The sequence below is a fragment of the Ceratotherium simum genome, chromosome 12 (assembly GCF_057802395.1).
Source record: "Ceratotherium simum simum isolate JZ-2026a chromosome 12, ASM5780239v1, whole genome shotgun sequence".
Lineage (NCBI taxonomy): Eukaryota > Metazoa > Chordata > Mammalia > Perissodactyla > Rhinocerotidae > Ceratotherium > Ceratotherium simum.
This window is the reverse complement of record NC_141911.1, coordinates 37343200-37368947: the sequence shown is the minus strand read 5'-3', so window position 1 is coordinate 37368947 and position 25748 is coordinate 37343200. Positions and strand designations below refer to the sequence as shown.

The 25748-nt window shown below is 39.1% G+C and overlaps 1 protein-coding gene across 1 annotated transcript in view; it reads right to left on the bottom strand.

Moving 5' to 3' along the window:
• NR3C2 (nuclear receptor subfamily 3 group C member 2) overlaps window positions 1-25748 on the bottom strand; it is a 324642-nt gene that overhangs the window by 56030 nt on the left and 242864 nt on the right. The window contains exons 5-6 of the mRNA XM_004420901.2: window positions 12250-12600; window positions 10814-10958 (exon numbers count right to left, since the gene is read on the bottom strand). Of these exons, the coding sequence (XP_004420958.1) occupies window positions 10814-10958; window positions 12250-12600 (496 nt within the window). The remainder of the gene's footprint in view (window positions 1-10813; window positions 10959-12249; window positions 12601-25748) is intronic.

Sequence of the window (25748 nt, the reverse complement as noted above, 5' to 3'; positions counted from 1 at the left end):
AATAGCTTAGGATTCATAGGTGGAGTGAGGGATATAAAACCAAAATCATCTCTCATGTGTGATATAATAAAAATGGATAATCAAGTGGCTCAGTTTTGGTTCTAGAAGTGTCTAAAGACACAAGTTCAGAAAACACTTTATATATCAAGACACATGCAAGTGTGTTCTCCTTCAATCCAGAGGGGCACCATCAAAGCTACCATCTTTGTGTCCTATGACCTGTGTCAAGGGAGGAAGTCTGGAGCCCTCCTTCGTTTTGTAATTGATTAATCCATTCCTTGCCACCTGCCCAATCTTGCAATATAATCACTGCATCAAAATTAATTTTTCTATCAATTTTTCAATAAAGAAATTCACTCCAGTGACTTGACTTTGTTTTGATAAGAAGAGTATTTTTAGCTGAAGAGACCAAAGTCCTTCAACACATTAACTGAAATAAAAAGCAACACGCTAACATTAGCCACACTAAGCCTCTTAAAGATAACATAAGATCTTAAACTGGTTTTGACTTTTATTCAAAACGAAAAATAGCTCCCTCTAGTTAGCCAGAGTAAAGCTTGGACATATTTCTTGCATCATTACTGCTCCATGTGATCCCAATACAGTTATATACAGCTTAAACAGTCATTCCTTTTGCAGTCTCTTATTTGTTTTGCTTTAATCTCATACTATACTGGCAATGACCCAGCTTCTTTAACGACTCTGTTTTGTCAAGTACACTACAAGGAACACCATGCAAGAAATATTAACATACAGCAGTGTTCTAGAAGTAAAACTTAAAGAACTCTACAAAAATGAATCCTTTTCATTAAGTTCACATGCTAAGCCTTAAATGCATTGTAGGGTAAACTCACATCAAGAATCTTGCTTCTGGGGGGCTGGCCCCGTGACCTAGCAGTTAGGTGCGCATGTTCCATTGCTGGTGGCCCGGGTTCAGATCCCGGGCGCGCACTGACACACCGCTTGTCAGGCCATGCTGTGGCGTCCCATATAAAGTGGAGGAAGATGGGCATGGATGTTACCTCAGGGCCAGTCTTCCTCAGCAAAAAGAGGAGGATTGGCATGGATGTTAACTCAGGGCTGATCTTCCTCTCACACAACACACTGAAGAAATAAATAAATATTAAAAAAAAAAAAAAAAGAATCTTGCTTCTGACCCTTGTGCTAAAAAAGTACTCATTAACAAACTGGAAACAGTCACTGAGTGCCAATTATGCAGAAAGCCTTTTGCTAGATGTTATGGAAAATTTTAAAAAGTATACTGTCTGTACTCTAGGAATTTACAGGATATCTGCAGTGAAAACGTATATAAAACACAAAAAGCACCGAATGATTGATACAGAAAAAAAGTGGTATAGAAAAAAGAGTTTGGGGGGAAAAAGTCACTCTTGACTTTGATGGTAAGAGAAGTTATCAAAGAGGTAGCATCCTTTGGGTTGGGCTTGAGGGTGGGAAAAGGAAAATATTAGGAGCAAAGGCACAGCAGGGGAAAGACAGGACTAAGGGAAGGGAAAGGTTAATTTGGCTGGCACAGAGTTTATGCAGAGAAGCAGCAAGAAATAATGCTGAAAATAACATTTTAAAATTAATTAGTTCATCAAGCACTTACTAATGCCAGACAGTATTGTAGGTGCTGGTGATGCAAAGGTAATCCAGACAGGCCAGGTTCCTGCCTCTCTGAGCCTATGTTATGGGGGCAGGAGACCTGCTACGAAGAAAATAAACATGATATGGTGGGGAGGGACTGAGTGGAGAGGTCTACTCTAGATCTGGTGGTCAGGCAAAATCTGTCTGAATGAGGAATACTCGGAGCTCAGACAAGAAGGTGAGAGAGAACCATCCTCCTGCACAGAGCGAACAGCCAGTGTAAAGGGCCTGAGTCAAGAATGAGTTGGATCCTTCAAAGCACCAAAAGAAGGTCAATGTGGCTAACCAAGGGTGCTAGCAAATCCTTGGAGAGAATTTATTCAAGGTGCACCCTACTATTTCAAATACCACTTTTTTGTGGTTGTATACAAGGATGATGATATGTTTCCTGAGCCACACTCCCTGGGGATACAGTGGGTGGGATTTCTTCACAACACTGCCTTCACTTTTCCCACAATCCAGAGTGTGAGCTCCATGTTTTGTTCACTGTCGTATTCCCAGTGCCTAGAACAGTGCTTTGTATACTGAAGTTGCTCAAGAAACATGTGTTGAATGAATGCACTGAATGAATATCGCTTACCTCCTTCTCTCGAGAGTGGTCCAAGATGAGAGGCAGGGTTTGACAAAAAGGAAGACAGGTCAAGAAGCGAGTTAGAAAGTCTACCTAAGGTTCTAGCTGTAAATCAAAACTCCTCCTTCTGTGTCCTCATCTTTCCCAGGTGAGGGCAGTCCCCGTCCCTTCCATGCTCATTTCAGGAACATTTCTTGATGTGAGCAGTAACTCAGAAACAGCATCCACAGCCAAGTTACCCATTTCTTCACGGACTTCCCTCCTCACAATTCCTCTGATGAAATGTCTGAAAGTAATTTTTTACTCCAACTCTACTTGTCACTATGCTACGTTGAGAAAGGGGAAGAAATACTGTTTAAATGAGGAGAGAAAAAAGAAGGGAAGGAAATACCTCTTGTTTTGGGGACTGTGCCTACCCTTCCTCTGCCCCATATAAGACTGAATGGTTATTTTTCGCTCATAGTTTATAAAATCTCCTCAGGCCCCACTGCACCTTCCCCTGGAGTTCCCTCTGCCTAGCCTCTTTCAGGTGACAAGATGTCCTCTATACCCTACCTTTATGCAAAAGAAAGATAATTCCATTCTGCAACGCTTCTGCGCTTGCAGACAAGGACTAACCATTTTCTATTTGTGACATTGTTTTTCTTTATTCAGGAGTCTCAAACTCACCCATCTACAGGGGCCACGCATGTGTGAAGAGGGCCAGATGCAAAACAACAGGCAGCAGGGGGAACTCTGGTGAGCCAGGCAGCACTTGCACCACCTCAAGGGGAAGCTGTGACTCCTGTCCAACAAACAAAACGCTCAGACCACTCTGCAGACCTTGGCCCTCTGGCTGCTGGTACAGGGCCTGGGTTTTTGCAGGGTCCAATGGAGAGATAAGGCACAGAAGGAGGATTTTTCTTTCTTTTAAAGTTTATTCCCTCACACTGAGTCAGAAGTAAAAAAAAAAAATAATGGAAGTCTCAGAAGGCTGCTGGTTTTTCAATAACAGGAAAAGAGGTGTAGGTGTAAGGGTGTGTGTGTGTGTGTGTGTGTGTGTGTGAAAGAGAGAGACAGACAGAGAGAGACAGGGGCGGGCAGGAGGAGGGAAGGAGATGAGGAGGGAAGGAAGTGAGAGAGTGGAGCAGGGAGAGGAAAGGGGAGGAGGTCAGAAACTAGAAACTACAGAAGACACAGAACTGGGGATACAGGCGGGAAAGCACACACAGTGAAGGGGCAGCTGACCCAGGCTCATCCTATTTCCCTGGCTCCTCTCATCAGAATTCCTGTCCCTCATCCGTCACTGGCGCTAACCCTGCTGGAGCAAGGGTCCAGGCAAGGAAGTCACCTCTAGTGGCTCCAGAATATCAACCACCCCTACTCTGGAGGGCAGGGCGGGGCATGCCATATTATAACTCCAACCACCCTTGGCCTCCATGAGGACACTCTGATCCCAGCCTGAACAACAGTGACACAGCCTTGAAACAGGCAGCCCGCATGCGAGCCAGGACTACTGGCGCTTTAGGACCTTAGGTGCAGAGGGATCTTAAGGGCACCGTCCTGTTGGCAGAGTCCCCCGGGAGAGCCCCTCACTAAGGACAACTGGACTGTGGCCACACAGTGATCCCCCACTGGGGACACGACAGGGACGGGCAGCACTCCATGAAAACACGACATGAAATGACTGGCAACTGAGTCCTATACTTTTCTACTGGTGCTGCCATCACACAACCAGTGCTTAACGCAGAGGACAGTGTGGTTTGAACTCACCTCCGTCACTAACAAACGGAGGCAAACGCCTTCCCTCCTGGAGACACACTCAGAGCACACACACAGAGGGGCTCAGAAAGTGGCACTAAGACTTAAACTACCTAACTCTCTCTCTTGGTCTTACCAACAGCCTCTGAGCCAAAATAATAAAAGGTTCAGAACTACAAAGACAGTGAAAGATCACCCAAAAAAAATTTTTTTTTTGGGGGTGAGGAAGATTAGCTCTGAGCTAACATCTGTTGCCAATCCTCCTCTTTTTGCTGAGGAAGATTGGCCCCAGTCTAACATCCGCGCCCATTTCCCCCTACTTTATATGTGGGACACCTGCCACAGCATGGCTTGATAAGCAGTGTGTAGGTCCATGCCCAGGATCTGAACCTGCAAACCCTGGGTCGCCAAAGCAGAGTGTGCGAACTTAACCACTACGCCACTGGGCTGGGCCCCCCAAAACATTTTTTATTGGGCTAATACTTGAGATAATATAAACATGCTTTTAAGCATACTTTTAATTCTATTGGCCAAGACTTAAAAGAGAATATAACACTGAACCTTCATTTCAGAAATTAAAAAGAAAAAAAACAATGAAGAAATTTCATTACAAGCTTAAATGGGAGTTTTAATATGTGTACAGAACTGATAAGAAATTTGAATACTTGCAGGGATCTGCAGCAATATATGATAAGCTGTTTCAAGGTAAAATTGAATAATTAATCATTTAATACATATTTGAAAAGTTTTGAGCTTATAATAAGAAAAGTTCTAGGCTAATTTAAAATATTAACTCATATCTTCACCCTAATGTTTAATAAAAAATTGGACAGAATATTTTCCTTAATTATTCCCTACTGCCCACCTTTCCTCCAACTCCAATAATGCCAGTACACAGCTGAAGCATAAAGTCTTTGGAAACTTTAAGATCCGTTTCACAGTTGAAGATGAACACAAATAATCAGCTATTAAAGTTTTGTTCCCTGTTTTACATAGAGCAATGTCTCTATTCATGAAAACGATGCATCCCCATGTCACACTGCTTTATTATAAACTTTGTCCTCTTAATTAGCAATAACTTAGAAAGCTCCTTCTAGACTGATTACAGTCATGGGTTGCTTAACCACTGGGATAGGTTCTGAGAAATGCATTGTTAGGTGCTTTTGTCATCGTGTGAACATCAGAGAGTACTTACACACACCTAGATGGGATAGCCTACTCCACACCCAGGCTGTATGGTACTAATCTTACGGGACCACCGTCGTATATGTGGTCCGTCATTGACCGAAACGTCGTTATTCAGTACGTGACTAAAAGATTGTTTGATGTATTTGTTCTATAATTCATTTACTCAGCAAATATTTATGGAGTACCTACTATGCCTTGGACACAATGCCAGCTGCTGGATATTAAAAAATGATTAAGACAAAGTCCATGATTTCAGTGAGGCGGTGAGGAGGTACCAGTGAAAAAAAGGAAGGATAAAGACGTCTAAAAAAGAGCTGCCAGTGCAGTTGAGGGGTGGTCTAAAACAGCTGAGAGTTGCTGGCAGAGCCAGGGAGGATCACATCAGTGCATTCTACCCTCAGCAGAGCGGCATACACTACTCACTAGCACAAAATGCCAGATCCTTCCTTCCCTTTGGTGGAAGGGTATAGAAGTACAGGCACTGGCTGAGGGAAAGAGTAGCAACATGTTCAAAAGATAAGAATGTGCAAGGTGTTGGCAGGCAGTGGGTAAGGCCTGCTTGGAGGTTTCCACTTCATGTCTCACTGGGATTCCAACAGCATTTAACATTGGCAGCCATATTTTCCTTCCTGAGTGACATAACACTCTCTGGTCCTTCATCCTTTAACTACCACCTCTAAAATAAGTTCAAAATTTGTATCTTCAGCTGGGACCTCTCTTTAAGCTTCTCACCTATATAAATAGCTGCCTATTTAACATCTCCTCTGGGATAATGTTTCAAAGGCAATTCAATCTTAACATTTTTAAAATTGGCCTCCTACTCTCCCTTCCTCTTCCCTTCCAAGCCCTGGTCCTCTACTCTGGCTCCCTATCCCAGTGAGTGGCACCAAATCCTACCAGGCACTTAAGGCAGAGGCCTGGAAATCATCCCAGACATCTACTTCTTTCTCCTCTCCACTCTCTACCATAATCCAACCACCAACAATTCCTGTTGATTTTGCCTTTCAACATCTTTGTACTTTTCTCCACATCCATCACTACACTGTCTTGCATTCAGTTTGATCCTGCCTTTGGGCCTTTGCACATGCTGGTCCTTCAGCCTGGAACAGTTTTCCTTCTCCTATATTTTCTTAGCCTGGTTGATATTAGGTTAATCAATCCCAGGGAAGCCTGTCCTGAATAGATCAGTACTTCCCATTAACTGCTCCCAAAGCACTTTTCCTTTCAATACTTATCACAATTATAATTTTAGGATTCTTTGATTAATTTCTGTCTCCCCCCATTAGACTGTCTGAGACAGGGAAGGTACCTTTTTTCCCTCACTATTCTAAAAATGTTGCTTAGAACATTGACGACAGTTAGTAAATATTCCTTGAATAAATGCAGGATGAAGCAAGCATATGCATTCAGACTTCAGTTGCATGCCATCTTCTGTAACTTAGTACTTTCCCTAAAAAACGCAGGGTCTATCATAGTACCCTGTGACAGAGATACCAATAAGCTTTATATCATTTCCAAATGTTTCCTGGGAGTAGACCCCCACCTTTAAAAAAGTGCAGCTCCACTATACTCTTTCTAGTTGAGAGGAAATCTAGAGGAGTCTAGGTTGTGGTTGAGGTCAAAAGTTTTAAGAACAGAGAAAAAATTTTTATTCTAATAATTACATAATATCCTAGCACTTAGCTACATATAATATTAGAAAGCAAATTTTTTCCATTTTATCTCTATTAATATTTTCTAGAACAGACAAATGCATACAAAGCTTACATGACCTTTTCTTCTTTTTTTTTTTTTTGTTTCTTATTTCTTTCTAAAACTCTTTAATGACATTAATTTTTCTAGGCTTCAAATATAAGGTGCTTTACTTATCTTCATTTTTTAAAAAGGATTCTTACAATTTTGCACTTTGTTTGGAACTCGTACACTTGGATGTTCACACACAATTAAAAATTAATAGATGACACCAAAAGCATAGGCAGCAAAAGAAAAAAACAGGTAAACTGGATTTAAAATTTAAAACCTTAATTTTAAAAGTACATCAAAAGACACTATCAAGAGAGTGAAAAGACAACCTACAGAACGGCAGAAAATATTTACAAATCATGTATCTGATACGGGTTTGATATCCAGAATATATAAACAATTCCTACAACTAAAGAACAAAAAGATAAACAAACCCAAGTAAAAATGGGCAAAGGACTTGAATGGACATTTCTCCAAAGAAGACAGACAAATGGCCAATAAGCCTGTGAAAAGATGCCCAACATCATTGGTCATTAGGGAAATGCAAATCAAAACCACAATGAGATACCACTTCACATCTACTAAGAGATAAGTCAGACAGAGAAAGACAATAAATACTGTATTATATCACTTACATGTGAAATCTAAAAAAGCCTAACTCACAAAAACAGAGAATACAATGGTGGTTACCTGGGGCGGGTGGGGGGATGGGGGAATAGGAGAGAGGTTGTTTGAGGGTACAAACTTACAACTAGGAGACAAATAAGTCCTGGAGATCTAATGCACAGTATAGTGAATATGAACAACAATGTTGTATCATAATCATCAAACTTGCTAAGAGACTAGATCTTAACTGCTCTCACCACAAAAAAGAAATCATAATTTTGTGACTGATGGAGGTGCTAACTATTGCTACAATGGCAATCATATCACAATATAAAAACGTATCAAATCAACATGTTGTACACCTTCAATTTCCACAATGTTATATGTCATACATATTTCAATTAAACACAAACAAAAAACCCCAAACCACTTCACATCTACTAGTATAGCTATTTAAAAAAACCTCAAAAAACAAACAAAATAAGTGTTAGCCAGGATGTGGTGAAACTGGAACTCTTGTTACTCTTGTGACTCTTTTTACATTGCTGGTGGGAATGTGAAATGGTGCAACTGCTGTGGAAAACACTTTGGTGGTTCCTCAAAACTTAAACATAGAATTACCATAGCAACTCCACTCCTAGGTATATACCCCAAAGAAATGAAAGAGGGACTCAAACAGATACTTACACACAAATGTTTATAGCAGTATTATTCATCTATAGCCAAAGGTGGAAATAACCCAGTGTCCATCAACAGACGAATGGATAAACAAAATGTAGTCAATTCTCTTTATTTGGTAAGAATCAATAAAGTAGTTAAATTCTATCAAGTTGCAGTGAACACTGAAGTAGCAAATAACTGAACTGCTCCTCCTAGGGGAAATACAGAGTTAGAGTCTCCAGAACCACTGGTCATAACATTTTCATCAACTGATTTATACATAATCTTGTTTTATGTGTATTTCTATTTAAAGACATCTTATTCATATATATTGTTGGTTCATTAACACGAACTCAGGCCAACACATGCCTGAAGAAGCTTACCTAACACCTGTATTTTTTCCCTTGGGTACCTCACAGCCTTTGCACTTAGGAACACTAGACAGCACTTGAGCGCTATGCGTGGGAGTCATTTTAAACAGCGCAATCACCAACAAAAAGCACAATAATGCAAGAAACGTGGCACTAAATAGACCATGAAAAGGACACTTGTTTGCGGTCTGAGAGCCGGAACAAGAAGGCAGAGAGTCTCCCCTGAAATTTATAAGCTGGGCGACTCAAGTTTACTGCCGCTGTGCGCACGTCTGAGAATGACCACGAAAGTGCTGCAAGTACGGACTCCGGGGTTACAAATAAAGGTAGCCAGTAGGCCAATTCACCAACGTGGAATCTTCAGACAGTGAGGATCGATTCTATACACATACAATGGAATATTATTCAGCCATAAAATGAAATTCTGATACACGCTATACTATGGATGAACATTGAAAACACTACGCTAAGTGAAATAAGCTAGACACAAGAGGACTCAGATTGTTATGATTCTACTTACATGAAATATCCAGAATGGGCAAATTCACAGACTAGCCATTATCTGGGGTTTGAAGGAGGGGAGATTGTGGACTTATTGCTTAATGGGCTCAGTTTCTGTTTGGGATGATGAAAAAGTCCTGGAGATGGATAGTGTTGATCGTTGTACACCCATGTGGATGCAATTAATGGCACTGAATTGTACACTTAAAAATGGTTAAAATGGAAAATTTTATGTTATATATATTTTATGACAAAAAGTTAACAGATACACTAAATAAGATTAAATGGATCATTTTAATCTGTTAAAACAAAATCAAAGAGAGACACAGTGGAAGGCACTAAAGGAGATTCCTAATTACCCATACTTTCTTTTAAAACAAAGACCCTCCTTAATACGTTGCTCTTTTGGTTTATAGACCATATTTAAAAACAGGCTTACTATGTAATAATATCAACTGATTATTGAGAAAAAAAGTAAATTAAAATGTGCATGTCAGTTGGTTGGCCACACTTCATGCTTTTGGTGAAAATTTATGCAGTCGAATTATTCGTTCTAATTTCCAAAAGAAGGGTCATCCTGAGAACCAACAACTGATGTCCCTAATTTATCTTCAGATAAAATTGTCTTTGCAATACACCATATTTGGGTGAACTGGTACTCTTAGGTAAATTATTACTGATACTATTTAGGTATCTTGGCACTATGTGCCCACTTTTAATCTTTCGTACTGCTTCTCTTTCTTTTATCACCAATCTATTTCTCATCTGCTTCCTTCCCTACTGAAAACTCCTATTTTCATATCTCTAGAGAGAGCCATCTGTTAGAATGTGGCTGTGGTTACTATCGTAATTCAAATGTTCCTTTTTATTTTAAGTATTTCTTGACCCAACAATTACAAAAAAGCACCGCTGGATATAAACAAACGAAATGTGCTAATGTGGAACGCAAACAGTATTAAAATGTAAACTTATAAGAAGGGAACTCATGGCCAAAGAAAAATCTATTATAATTCTTTCAATCTTTTTAAATGCATCATAAAACTAAAAATGTTTCACTACAGAATAACATTTTGGCTTCACTAGGATTGCAAAGAAGGGTAATTATGATGGTCATGAAAACACACTGAGCAGCTGTATACTGTTAACAAAAGAACCATTATATGAATGCGCACAAAAACTGGCACTTTACATATTCACATTTCCTAGAAATTAGATAGTCTTCCCAACTGGAGTAGATACCAAAAGAGACTGTTTTCTATTAATTGTGGCTTTGTACCAGTCAAGTTTTTGGAGCCAATTGGATCATCTTTCTTTTGGGACAATTCCCACATACTATTATGAGAGATCTATATATACTGATTTATATATGCTCAGATGTGTGCATTATCATTTTGTAAAAAGTAACTTTTAGGTTCTCAACCAATAGGCTTTTTTTTTTTTTTAATTTTATTTATTTATTTATTTTCCCTCCAAAGCCCCAGTGGATAATTATATGTCACAGCTGCACATCCTTCTAGTTGTTGCATGTGGGATGCGGCCTCAGCATGGCCGGAGAAGCGGTGCGTTGGTGTGCGCCCGGGATCCGAACCCAGACCGCCAGCAGCAGAGCGCGAGCACCTAACTGCTAAGCCACGGGACCGGCCCCTCAACCGATAGGTTTTTAACTCTTAAAAAATGCTAATATTGGTGGATTACTTCACAAATGTACATCTGTTTAGAAATCATAAAAAAGCATAACGAATAACTCTGCAGTTTATTTTATGAAGGCTAATTAATAGGTACTTACTCATTAAAGACTAGGTCTGGCGCAAAATAGAGAAATTGGCTGTTCGTATGTTTGTACGATCTCCAGCTCAAGGCAAATGATGATAGACACATCCAAGAATACTGGATTAGGGTAATTTGGTCCTCAAGAGGCAAGTTTTTAAATCCTGAAGAACAGAACAATTAATCACAGAAATACACTTAGCATTTAAATACATTCCAGGAAGAAGCTGCTTAAGTCAACCCCAAACAGCCACCTTTCTCTAATAACTCAAATCAATTCCACAGGCATTTATGGAGCAACCACCATGGGCCTAGCCCTCTTCAACATTTCATTTTAGATTCATTCTAAATTCTCAATGAGGGTGAACTGCCAGGGCAATTAAACTGCGGAGTCCAGGGAGTTTCATTGTGGATGATGGTCTAAAACCCTTGGTGAGACTGAAAGAATTTGTTTTAACATGTGAAACTTGCTTCATCCTACTCACAATGAATAATTAAAATAAAGGGTAATTTAATAACTGTGAACACTTGCATATCTGCACTAGTGGTGGAAGATTTTACTTTTCATGAGTTTACAGTGGTTTAAAAAGTATTATTTCTTGCTTCCCATATTTGAGGATAATACCAGACTTCAACAAAGTTCTGAAGTATAATAAACATCCTTAGCACCTGTCCTTCCACTCCCACAGTCTTCCTTCTCAAGCCCTTCTTCTGTTCCTTTTCTCCCCCACCTACATTCCCTGTAGCATCAAGGAATTCTTCATTTGTATCATTTCACCTGGACGAGCTCCTCTTCAGAGAATCAGTCATCGGAGCCTTCCCCAATCTTTATGGGGAGAGTCAAGATGGCTGCTGGTTGACCATAGGGAATCTAAGAAACTGCTCTGGATTAATGAACTGGGACAATGTCATAGCAATTCTAAGTGATGTTTATGTAGATTAATAGGAGTCTTATTAATAAAATTCAATAGCATAAAAAATGACTAAAGTAGGAATTTCAAGGACAATTTAAAGGATGCTTGGGGGTAAAGTGATATTATCAGAAAGAAGAGTCTTTCAGGGTCTTAGACAACTTACTTGACAGGTCTCGGTTTACCTGGTCTATGCTTAGATTAGCCCTGGTTATGAGCTGCTAATAATGGGCTCAGTTTGTGCTTTCACAAACAGAATGTATTTTCCCTTATTAATATTTTTGGGATAAAATTTCCCATTTCAATCATCAACATAAGAAATGTATGTTATATTAATAATAGAACTCTTAACCTTAACTTCTCAGGAGAAATGAGCACATTAACCAGAGTTTTCTTAAACACTCGATTAAGGATATCAATTTAAAAATTTGACATCAGGATTTAATAGAAAGCTTACTCCAATTGCACTGTTGGATATGCCAAAATTTGTTGCCCTGACTTGTCTAGATCAAGATGCAGACCGTGAAAGGAGAGGCAATCCTACCTGGAATTACCTTTGCCCACTTCACGACTTGAATCATCTGTTTGCCTGCTAAACGGTTTAGTGTGGAAAGCAGATTTTCGGCTGTATCTGGTTTTGAGTTGTCATAGCCTGCATACACAATTTCGGGTTCGATGTTTTCAAGGATCATAGCGGGGGAAGGTGTGAGTGCTCGTGAAATTGTGGAGAGCTGAGGAACCAGTGCTGTGTTGACTGAGGGCTCTTTTGCCGGAGCGATGTAGGTTGTCCCTTCCTCGGGGCTCTGTGGGGGTGGAGGTGGGGGTGGGGGCTGTTGCTGCTGTGTCTGTTCCTCATGAATCCCTTTTAACTTTCCCAACTTCTTTGACTTTCGAGCTGTAAAAAAATTATAAATGATAAAAGCAAATTAAAATTATGTTTGGGATACACTACATAAGGTAAATTACAATCAAACATTGACTTACCTTGGTTAAAGCATACTTTTCCTCTTAAGATAACTTGTTATACTAATAGGAACAAGTACCTTTTCAATATTTTGCTAATACCAGGCACCGTCCTACATGCTTTATATAAATTAACCAACTTAAGAATTTCATGAGTAGGTACTATTATGATTCTCATTTTATAATGAAGAAACAGAGACCAGAGGGTTAAAAATATGTCCAAGATCACACAGCTAGTATATGTAAAATAGAGATAAGAGTTCAGAGGAAGGATAAATTACTTCATAGGCTAATAAGTTACATATGCCTCAACTAAATGTTACATAAGCCAACGATTCCCACTTATTATCCACCAAAGAGTTGCCAACAGTGGTCTCTGCTCCCCCTAATTAGCTTTGCTTGGCCTCTTTACTAGTTCTTCTTTGGTGCTTCTCTACCACTTACTCTTCCTATTGTGGTCCATGGGCAATCACTTGTGTCCATAGTTATTTTGTGCAAATGCTGCTAGCCCTATGTCCCTAGCTATATTGTGAACGACTGAAACACAAAGATTGGGTGTTCCTCCTCTTTTATAGCCCCCATGGCAACTTGGTAAATGCTACACCTAGAGAAAGTGATTTACAGTTCCACTGAATGAACGAGAGAGCAATCAACCCCAAAGCAAGGCAACAAAAGGAAAGAAATTAAATATTTGGATGATCCCAAATTGGAGAACTAATTAGTAAATGTACATGAATTAATGCTACAAAGAAATTCAGGTGTACGTTACACCAATACACACATATCCAATCCTTAAAAATCTGTCCCATTATTTATTTTTTATATAAATAAACAACTTACATATCACATAGCCTGGAACTAAAAATATCATAATACTACAGAGGAATCCCACTTTAGATTTGTAGGAGAACATATTATGCGCAAGTGACCATGTGTTCTGATCCACCCAGAACAGTCCTGATTAATGCTTGTTTTCTCAGCATGATTATCAAGTGCCCTGTTTACTCCTAAAAGTGCTACATGTTGGACAATAAATAACGTGGTCATCTTAATTAATACTAAAGAAACATTATTAACTTTAATAGCAATTGCTTTCTTTCACATTTCTCTCAAGTGTTCTTAAAATAGAGAATGGGAAATGAAAGAATGTGGAGGTGGAAGGTCGATGGGAAGATTGGTGGGTGGATGGCAGGTGGGTGGAGTGGGTGGGTAGATGGATAGATAACTGGGAAGATGGATGAATGAATGAACAGATAAAAAGAAAAGAAAGTTTAGAACCGAGCTTAGAGCTATGATAATAACTTACTTTGCAACTGCAAGGTTTTCAATTTTATTAAAGAATTTATTTAAATATTCTTGAAGAACCAGACACCTTCTACTTAGTTCTATCATGTGTGAGGAACTCCGAAGACACAAATTTAACATAGAGTAGGGCCGTGCCACACTAATTAATTTGATTTTAAAAATAACCACCCATTGGGCCGGCCCCATGGCTTAGCGGTTAAGTGCGCACACTCCACTGCTGGCGGCCCGGGTTCTGATCCCGGGCACGCACCAATGCACCGCTTCTCCGGCCATGCTGAGGCCTCATCCCACATGCAGCAACTAGAAGGATATGCAACTATGACATATAACTATCTACTGGGGCTTTGGGGAATAAAAAAAAGGAGGAGGACTGGCAATAGATGTTAGCTCAGAGCCGGTCTTCCTCAGCAAAAAGAGGAGGATTAGCATGGATGTTAGCTCAGGGCTGATCTTCCTCACACACACACAAAAATAAAAATAAAAAAATAAATAAATAACCACCCAGGTTTATAATTGTGGCCATTAATATTTACCACATTCATCACAGAAACATTTATGGATTCAGACAAAAGACAAGCCGCTATGCAGCAATAGATATATCTGCCACACATTCATTAAATACTGGAACCGGGCTTAAAAGGTGAACCAGCTATAATTCCTATGTTTAAGGAGTTGAAAATTAGCAAAACAATTTTAAAATTTCAGTCATTTCAAATCATTTCATTTCTTCATATACTGCTTCTTTCAATAAAAGATTTGTAGCAGAAAGATTTGATTTTTAGAATTGTTTCAATGAAAAGCAAATGCATCATATTCATGTATGCTAACGGGAAGCTGCGATGAGGTCCTGCCCAGTAGTGCTGAGCTTACAGTAGGTAACTAAGATGCTTCTGATGAATGCATGAGTGAACGAAAGAAAAAATAATCCGCAAAATGCCTCCCAAACTAGACAAACAGGGAAGGAGAAGAAAAGAACAAAACGATTTGGTCAATTGATGACTCTCTAAGAGCTTGAAAAAGTCCTCAATAGCATAGATTGGTTATTTTGGAGAATTAGATACTTGGAACTGCCTCTATGTTACATAAACTTTTCTCTAAGCCTCAAGTGATTCATCTGAAAAATGGGGACAACAGTGCTTTCCTCTCCTATCTCACAGAGCGCTAAATGGATAAGAAAAATAAAAACATGTTGAACATTATTACTAACAACTGAAATAATATTTCAATGTTACTTCTATTCTTTCCCATAATTTTGCAAATATTAAAAATGTTCCAGTTCATTAAAATGTCCTCATCCCTTATGAGACTATATCTGATGATAACAATGATTTGATTGACTAGAAATAGCCAAGGGTGATATTTTCCAATTTTATTAAAAGTGATATTTGCTTGCAAATTAATTATAAAATTCATATTTGTTTTAGGCCTTAGGTCTATAATATTGTGTTTACTCTCAAGGCTGATTTAAGGTCAATGCTATGAAATATCATGAAGAAGAATGCTTAATATTTTTTATAGCACTTACACACAAGGCTGTGTGGCCTGTAGCATAACCTACTGAGCAAATCATCAACATTATGTTTAGTATTTAAGGTACATTTAACTGTATGCTATGATTTTGTGAATATATTTGGGACACACTTGGAATTGAATAATAATCTATATTTACTTAAATAGTTCAAGGTAATAAATACTATTCATGCGCAGATTCTTCAGCCAAGTGTTATCAACCAATATCTTTTCTAAAAGCATGGGGAATGTAGTTACATAATTAATTATACTTATATTACTCATAAAGTAGCCTTTCTAAAATGCTTGAAAATTTTATACTGTTCTTCTAATACACGCTGTATGCTAAAATTAGAGCTCCTGAAAATTAATAATGTCTTATGTATTCCTATAACATCACTTTCTGTGATGCTTAGGGGTACTCAATAATTGTTGAATAAATTTATTTAAAATTCAAATTTTAATAAATTTTAATAAACTATTATATTCCATTAATGAAGTATTAATTTACTTCCATGTAGAAAACATAGGCAAGATTCTGAGATTTTTAAGATAAAATTTCTGAGTTGTTATTACTCCTTTTCAAATTTCTACTGTGTAATGATCCATTTGTAGAGTTATTACTCTTAAAATGCCATATCTAAAACAACAATAAGCTAAATTTATTGAGCACTTATGTGCCAAGCACAGTTCAAAACACTCTTGAAATGTTTTAAGCATTCCAATGTTCACCATCACCCGACGATTAGGCAATATTTTATTTCCATTTTACAGGTGAGGAAACTAAAGCACAGAGAGATGAAGTACTTCTGTGAGGCTGCAGAGCTAGGAAACACCAGGGCCTTTGAATCCAGTCATGGCTCGGAGCCCACACTCTTAACTTCTATGCTATTCAGTCTCTCTTCTAATCCTTTTCTGTTTATCTAATTTGTACTATTTTTATACTTCAAGATTAGCACAGGCTTCAAATCCAAGTGTATAATTAAGATGTTTGCTAATTACACAGGAAAATCTTTGGCAAAAGATACGTAATGAGCATGTTTCCATTATACAAAGCATCAGTGAACATAAATTTTGAGTCTTATCACTACCTATCACCTTACTAAATTAACACGGAGTTAATGGCCATTGCGGTTGGAAACTCATGCTCCCAGGTGGCCAGGGCCATACTTCATTTCTCAGTTGCCAGCAACCGTAGAGATATGTGTGTGTGTATGTGTGTGTGTGTCTGCGTGCAGGGTGCATTAACGTGACTGTAAAGGTCCTCCAGTCCCACTTAAACCTACAGGAGTTTCACTTGTTCTACCTGGATGTTATAGTAACTAGTATGTGCTTACTGGCTGTCCTCAGGTACCAAGTCCTTAATTACTAGCAGCATCTTGGCAGCCACTTTTTCCTGACACTGCTGGGAGACAGACCTCTATAGGGTCTCCATGAATTGTTCCCCCGGGAGCTGTACAACGGGGAGGCCCTGCTTCCTATTCTGACCAACATGGAAAACAGCAAGCAGGGAGCATCTGTGCGACCCTATAAAAACTGTGGAAAAGTCCCAGTGGGATCTCAAGACTCACAAAGGCCTTGAAACATAGCATGGCAAGACTTCCTTTTTGGTTTCTTCTACCTCCTGAGGCTGATACGATCAGTAACATACCTTTTTGACAAACTACTAGTGTGGCAGAATGATGGCTGCCTAGGAATTACAATATCCTTGCCTCCCACAGTAAAATGATGAGATAAATAAGGTTCTCAGGGTACTTTCATTGTGATCTTTCTCAAGTGTGTTCAATTAAAGATTCTTTAGTCTTAGAAATGGGTAATCAGGACAGCTTTTTTGTCTTCTGGAGTAGAATAAAAGACTGATATGGAATTTTTTCAATCACAACATTTCACTGGAAAAATTTAAAGTGAGAATTCTGTCATTTTAGAAATGCTTCATGACATGTCTTGAAATTTTAGGTCTTGGCAGTAAATATTAGAGAGGATAGATTGAGGTTATATGAAAACATGTATTTTTCTGTTCACAGGCCAAATGTAATTACTGGTTTAAACCCACAGGACAATAACAGCACCCCTACTCTCTTTCTTTCACAGACTATTTCTCTTGCCACCCTCACCTTGATCACACTTTCCTATTTTCCACATCCTCTTTATTTGTATGACTTCTCTTTGCCTTTCTACTGCCAGAGGAGGAATACCCTGAGTTGGGAGAACCAAGTATTTTTCTGTCATGAAACCAAAGGAAGGAATGTCATCTTTCTAGAGGTTTAATTGGTTTTGCAACAAAATCTAATTTGTAGTAACAGGAAAAAGAGAATCTATGGTTCTCAAGGCAATACACACTAATAGAACTGGGGTGAGGATCCAGGGGCACATTGCTTTATGAATAAATAATTAGCTTCTCAACTGATAATAAGGAGTGGCATTTCAATTGTTTATAAATACTCGAGTGGTTCAGGAACTTTAAAACAGAATGTTTTAAAAGTATCTGTAAACATTCTCACATTAATCTACAAAATTTAACAATTAACAGGCATTATTGCTTTTATTAGCACAGAAAATATGTTAAGGCAAACTCGAACCAACCTTTGGCCACTTTAAAAGACATTCCACACCCCACACACCCACACACAAAAGGGTTAACTATGGGAGGTGATGGATCTGTTAATTAGCTTGATTGTGGTAATCATTACATAGGTATACTTATATCACAATACCATGCTGTCCACATTAAGTATATAAAATTTTTTATTTGTCAATCATAACCTCAATAAACCTGGGGGGAAAAAAGACATTCCAAATTTGTGCATCTCTATATACTAAATTTTAGTGTGTATATAAAGAGATCCACAGATATGTTTATAACTATGACAAATATAATTTTGTTGCTATTGTTGTAGAATGTTTATCCACTACTTAGCAAACAACTAATATCCACCCATCGTGTACAAAGTGCCCTGGTTTTGTGAGCAGTGCAACACTGAATAACAAGATCTGAGCCCAGACAAGAGGTTACAATCTCAGGGAAGATGGATCAATACATAAGAAAGTAATTAGGTTTATAAAGCAGGCTATGATAAGTTTCGGGTCAGTGGTACTGACAATATATTTGGAGAGTCAGACCATGGTAGGGAGAAGTTGTTTTATCTTTCTATGGGAGCTCACACTTTCCTGTACCCCTTTGTATTAATTCCCATCATGCCCTGGTTTGCTTTTGGTGTGATTCAGATTACACTGAGGGCCCACGTGCACCGGGCCACTTTCCTGTGTAGGGATCCACCCAAAGCTAAGCACCACTGATCCCCCTAAGAGGAGAGTCCTTCAGACCAAAAGCCCAATCTGAGGAGAGAGACTCAAGGGAATCTGAGGGAGTCAGAATAAGTGGTCCACTGATTTTTGTTTTGTTTTGTTTTGTTTTGGTGAGGAAGATTGGCCCTGAGCTAACATCTGTGCCCATCTTCCTCCATATTGCATGTGGGTTGCTGCCACAGCATGGCTTGATGAGTGGTGTAGGTCCACGCCTGGGATCTGAACCCGTGAACTCGGACCTCCAAAGCAGAGTGCACTGAACTTAACCACTACACCACCGGACTGGCCCCCTGGGGATTCCACTGACTTTGCAGAGTAACAATGTTCTGGAAGTAACAAGGTTCTGGAAGACAACCTCCAATGACATATTCTGATACCTTCCTGCTGAAGACAGGGAGTCAGACAGGGGCAAAGCCAGCATCTGCCTGCGAAGTACTTCTGGGGTTAGACAGATTGGATGAACATGATTGTTTTATGGCATTTATATTTTCTGTAATTATATTCTTTTTTCGTCCTCTACTTAGCAACATTTTTTCCTCGCTTTTTCCCTTTTAATGCCAGTCAGACTCAGGAATGTGTGTACACATGAGGACATGTGTGGGGAGGGTTCCATCTTGGGCTAGAGTTTTAAAGGCGAGGCAGCATGTCTCCAAGGTCTGCTAAGGCCGGGACTGTGTTAAACCAAGCAAGAATCTCAGAAGAAGAGGAAACAGAAATGTCAGAGAAAAGACCTCTTGGTGATAGCCTCTGGGTGATGGAGAAACTCCCCCAGAGCTTTCTTCCACTGAAACCTTGGCTAGGTTTGTATTAAAACAAGAGAGACTGCCACAGGACTGAGCAGCAGGGGGCTGAGCCTACACTGGAATTCCAGAGGTCTTTCTGGCACCACTTCTGAAGAACTGCAAGCAGTGGAGAGCAGTGAGGAAGCCACCACCTCCCGGCCAGGTGGGGTGGACAGTGGGTCTGTTACATGGAACACCTCCCACCGGGTGTGCTGATTATTGTTGTGCTGATAACTCCAGGAAGTGTCAGAGGGGAGCAACAAAATGAGAAATCCTCCACCCACAATGCTTTGGACAAAAAATGCTTATGGAAGAAAAAAGGTGGAAAAAGACTGGGATTGACTTCTTCTAGGATAGAGGGTGAGGGATATGAAAAATCAAATAGCAATTTCAAAAACTTAACAGGACATTTGCCAAATCATGGTAGCATCTATTTTCTATTTCCATTGAGGTCAAGATAAGATATAAAGGGTTTAAAGGGCAGAAGAAGAGATTTAGATTAGACATTAGGAGAATTTCCTCCAAGTGTTCCGGAATGTGCTATGGAGAAAGCCTGGAATGCATTACTAGCAAGAACATATAATATTCCTTTCTAAAAACTCTGAAGTAATAAGTAGTCAGGTATCTTGCTTGCCTGAGTGCAGTTCTGCCCTAAGGGAGAAGAATGTGATTACATGAGTTAGCAAGACCCCGTCGCCCTACCATAGAAGTCAGTAAGACCTCCAATGTACATTCCAGACTTAAATTTGTCTAAAAGGAACGTCTCTGGTTCATGTTTGTCTGAAAAACAGGAACAAATCCCTTACACGTATAAGTGTGGTAAGAGATAACTTTGGAAATATTTTTCCAAAATATGCTCGAAGGGCAAATACTGTCATCTCAAAATACACACTTGCAGGAACGGCGAGCACCATGGAAAAATGCCTAAAGTCCTCTATGCTCCCTTCTACCCTATCCTCCAGCAGTCACACATTTTTTTAAAAAAATAGTTTCACCACTATAAGGACAGGACTGTTTGCTCAGTTCTGTATGTAAAATGGGCTCTTTAGTTTTTCCTGATTCTAAGATTATATAACTTTATTAAGGGGGAAAGTACTAATAGTAAAGAGCTATCATTAATCAAGGATCTCTGTCAGGTACTAGGAGAGCATCTTTTAAAAAAAATCACCCCATTTAATCCTCAGAAGCACCCTGTGAGGTAGGCACTATTGTTGGCACCACTGTACAGAGGAGTAACGTGGTTTGTACAAGGTCACTAGGACGGTACTGACAGTTATTGTGGTAGAGTTAGAAAAAGATGATTTATTGTAACGACATGGAAAAACAGAATAGAGAAACCCCATTACATTTGCAGATGACATCAAATCAGGAGGTCAAAAGGGTGTCAAAAGGACCTAGAGCTCAAATGACTTTTCTAAATCATCAGCAAGGTTGCCCTTGGATCACCTCTACTGAAGAGATTAGTCTTTTTAATAGGGGGCATATAACAACCTGTACCAATACACACTATGTTTTCTCTCCTAATTCCCTGGGCAGAGCAGGCAACTCCTACATACCCGGGGGCTGCTGCTGTAGCAGATCACTCAGGCTTTTTGCATTTGCTTCTTCTTATGACACCTTAATTCTGATGGAGGAGAGACCAAAGGAGGCAGAAATCAAACCAGTCAGTCTGCATAAAAAGTAGAATTTAACAGCGCTGGCCCAGTGGCATAGTGGTTAAGTTTGTGTGCTCTGCTTTGGCGGCCTGGGGTTCGCAGGTTCAGATCCTGGGCACAGACCTACACCACTCAACAAGCCATGCTGTGGCGGCATCCCACGTACAAAATAGAGGAAGATGGGCACTGATGTTAGCTCAGGGCCAATCTTCCTCAGCAAAAAGAGGAAGACTGGCAACAGTTGTTAGCTCAAGGTGACTCTTCCTCACCAAAAAAACAGAAAGAATTTAAGGGAAGAACTTAATATTTCTGATTAAAAATAAAGTTCCTAAGCTCCACTGCAACTGACAGTTGAGTTCTTTGAACAAATATATTTTGAAAACCAAATGAGCATTCTTTAGAAAATAGAGATTATCTGCTTCGTAAATTCTTATTCTTCGGGAATAACTATGCTATGCTCAAGACTGATATATGTGTATGCCAAACAAAACACAAACAAATAAGCAAAACAAAAAAAGAAACAGAACCTCCATCTAGTTTTATAATATAATTAAAATAAGAAAACAGCACTAGGATAGCTGTGGCCACCCAGCAAAAGCTCCCTCCCTCAGTTAAAAAGTTAATTCTTTAACAGCTGCAAAGGCTGCCTTCTTGGCATATGTTTGAGCAGAGAATTTATGACATGAAGCACGATCTCATTGGGTATGCAAGGTAAATAGTCTCATTAAGAATGTTTTATGAAGAAACATTACTGTTCTAACAAGGTCAAGGGGTAAACAAGGTATGAGAAAGAGGCAAAAGGCAGTGACCTGGAAACAGACTAGAGCACCAAGCTTAATTTACTGGGCCTTCCCAAGACCTAGTGTGATCCTCCATAGGTTCAGGCTGAAAAGAACTAGCCGGAAGCTAGAACACACATGGGGCAGAAAACCGACAGGAAGGGTCCCGTGAAACCTCCCCATGCTGGCAAGTCTGCTAAGCAGGATCTACCTAAACAATATGATACGTACAAATAAGAGTTTACCCATGATTTTTTGAGGAATCTCCATACTGTTTCCATAGTGGCTGCACCAGTTTGCACTCCTACCGGCAGTGTATGCGAGTTCCCTTCTCTCCACATCCTCTCCAACATATCTTGTTTCCTGTCTTGTTCTACCGTATGATCCAGCTATCCCACTGCTGGGTATTTATCCAAAGAACTTGAAAACACCAATGCGTAAAGATACATGCACCCCTGTGTTCATTGCAGCGTTATTCACAGTAGCCAAGACTTGAAAGCAATCTAAGTGTCCATCAAGGGACGAATGGATAAAGAAGATGTGGTATATATACACAATGGAATACTACTCAGCCATAAGAAACAATGAAATCCAGCCATTTGTGACAACATGTATGGACATTGAGGGTATTATGCAAAGTGAAATAAGTCAGAGGGAGAAGGTCAAATACTGTATGATTTCCTTCATTAAGTAGTAGATAATAACAACAATTAACAAACACATAGAGACAGAGATTGGATTGGTGGTTACCAGAGGGGAAGGGGGGAGGGAGGAGGGCGAAAGGGATAATTCGGCACATGTGTGTGGTGATGGGTTGTAATTAGTATTTGGGTGGTGAACATGATGTAATCTATGCAGAAATAGAAGTACAATGATGTACACCTGAAATTTATACAATGTTATAAACCAATGTTACTGCAATAAACAAAAAATTAAAAAAAGAGTTTACGCAACAGATACATTAGGAAGCTAGTTACCATAGGTAATGGCATTTTTCTTTATAAAATTTTCAGCAGAAGATTCCTTAAGCTCTCAAAGAACATTTAAAATATAATGCATGAAATTTTGTTTGCACATCACTTTTTAGGCATGCTTCAATTATTCTGTTTTTCCCTCTTAGCATTTGCTGCTACTTTACTGCAATGGTTTCCTCATCTTTAATTGTACCCAGTGACCTTACAACTTGGAAGTATCCGAGAATTCTAAAACAACTAGGAAAGTTGCCTAAATTCAATTTCAGAAGTTTTTTTTATGATTAGTGTTTGTGTACCTAAGAAATAAAAACTATGGAGTGGAATGGAAAAATATACAGACTAGTAAAACAGTTTTATCTCCAATACCAACTTTCTTCAAAATATTTCATCCCTTTTAGCTCAATATTCCTCCTGTAAAATCATTACTTAGAGACACATCATTATAGTTTTAATTATTTTTTTCAAGGACTATTACTTAACAGCATATTTAATACAAAATCACCTTCATTTTAATCAATTATAAGTAATGCCTTACATTATTTATATGAAAAGTAAACTGAGTAGGTTTTAGTTGAGACTACCAATGTCGAGAACAACTGAATGATTAAAAATTATTAAAATTGCTTAGTAAGACAAAGAACTGGTGAGGCAGATAACCAAACATAAAATAATCTCATGAAATGATACAAACAAAAACATTTTTCACAATTGGTATAATATAGAAAATATTCTGTATTTCTGAGTACTATCACTCTAGTATTAAGAACATTTTACAAACGCAAGACAAAGCAGCCAAGCAGAATTTTTAAAAATCGTCATGTTAGAAGCTAACACTAATAGAAAAAAAGATGAATATAATAAGTACATGTTAATGAGTTAACAGGATGCCACTCAAGTTGGGGGGAAATTAAATAGGCCTGAGGAAAGAGAAAGCAAATGTCAATGTTTACAGCTTTTATGCATTTTAAATAAATATTATTCCACATTTTATTTCACTGACATTATCAGAATGAGTCTAAATTAAGAATTAATAGTAGCCAACGATGCATGTACTTGAAAAAAAATTATTTTTCTAGGCTAGGATCTCTTCAGGATGCAGGCTGAATTGGTCTGGAAACTCCCAGATAAAGCGGAGCCAAACCAAATGGCCCTTTTTCAATAAGTGAGTCTCCTGCATTTGCCTCTCGTGTTTTCATTCCAGCTTTTTCTTTGCACACAGGATTAGTACTGAAACATCTTGAGGCACTTTGATGATGTCTTGTGTTGGCAGGTCTGGGGTCACCACTAAGGAGGAGCCTTCTTGAGCTGCCTGGTGGTGAGCAGAGCCATGCCAGGGAAGGGGCAGACAACATGCCTGACCTCTCAGCTCTATTTAGAAGACAAACTGCTATTTTTTCGTTTGGTATTCTGCCACAGTGTAAATTCCAGAGCGCTGGTGACTCTCTCAAAACCTAGTTCGGCACAGCAGGCTGAACAAAAACATCTTTCTTTCTTTCTCTCTCTTTTTTTTTTTTTGTGAGGAAGATCAGCCCTGTGCTAACATCTGCCAATCCTCCTCTTTTTTTTTTTTTTTTTTTTTGCTGAGGAAGACTGGCCCTGGGCTAACATCCGTGCCCGTTTTCCTCCACTTTATATGGGACGCCGCCACAGCATAGCTTGCCAAGCAGTGCGCCGGTGTGTGCCTGGGATCCGAACCGGCGAACCCTGGGCCGCCGCAGTGGAGCGCACGCACCTAACCACTTGTGCCACCAGGCTGGCCCCCCAAAAGTGTCTTTAGAAGAATATGCTTTCCATTTAGGTTTCAAAAGTATTCTCCAAATTTGTATCATTTAGCTACACTAAAAAAAAAGGTCCAAGAGAGAATTTAAGAAAGTTCTTAATAAATATGATGCTAACTCACTAAAAAGAAACTTTTAGGAGAAGTAAACATTAAACACCTTTTTATTTTCAGTGATTCCTTAAACTCCATATTTTTCTTTCATATATAAGATTGAACCACAGACTTAGATGGAAACAAGTCAGCCCCTCTCCATCAAAGCTGTGAGGATGGGCGGCCCTGAGGAGGTCTTCTGGAGACTATTTAAGTAGCTTAGGAATGATAACCGGGCCATTTATGAAAGTTTTCTTCGGGGCCACAATTCACATTTAAGTCACTGTTAGTAATTTTTAAAGTAGTATTACCTTTACAATAAGGAGATTAAACAAAAACAGTTATTTGTTTCTTCTCACAAATTGTCATTTTCCTACTGGTATTCTGCTTATGTTCCAAAGATAGGTTTCCCTTCCTTTAAAACAAAGTCTGCTAGCCTGTTGTGATTTTAACACTGCTATACGTAGCTCCAAAGATCGAACGGCGCCTTTGATGATGGATTTCACTGATGGCTTTGCTGGTGTTAGAATGAGCCTCTTCGAGGTCGCAGGGTGGCCCATGGCTGTCACCCTAGAGCAGAAGTCTTGACTAGGCGTCAGTTCTTCACTGCTGAGTTGGGTTAAGGTCAATTTCATGCTATGATTTTCAAATGGACGACGTGGTTCTAAGTCACATACCCCATAAAACACAATTTTTAACCCCCATAATAAAATTTTTAACTTCCATAATTGAATGGGGATGATACAAGCCTATAACCTTCCCTTTAGAGAATTTCTATCCTTTAATGGTATTTTCTTTGGACCCATAGTTAGGATTAGAAATTCTCTTTCAGATTCAAAAATTCTCCCTTTACAGATATGACTATACAGACTAAAGATCATGAGATCATGCCCAACATAA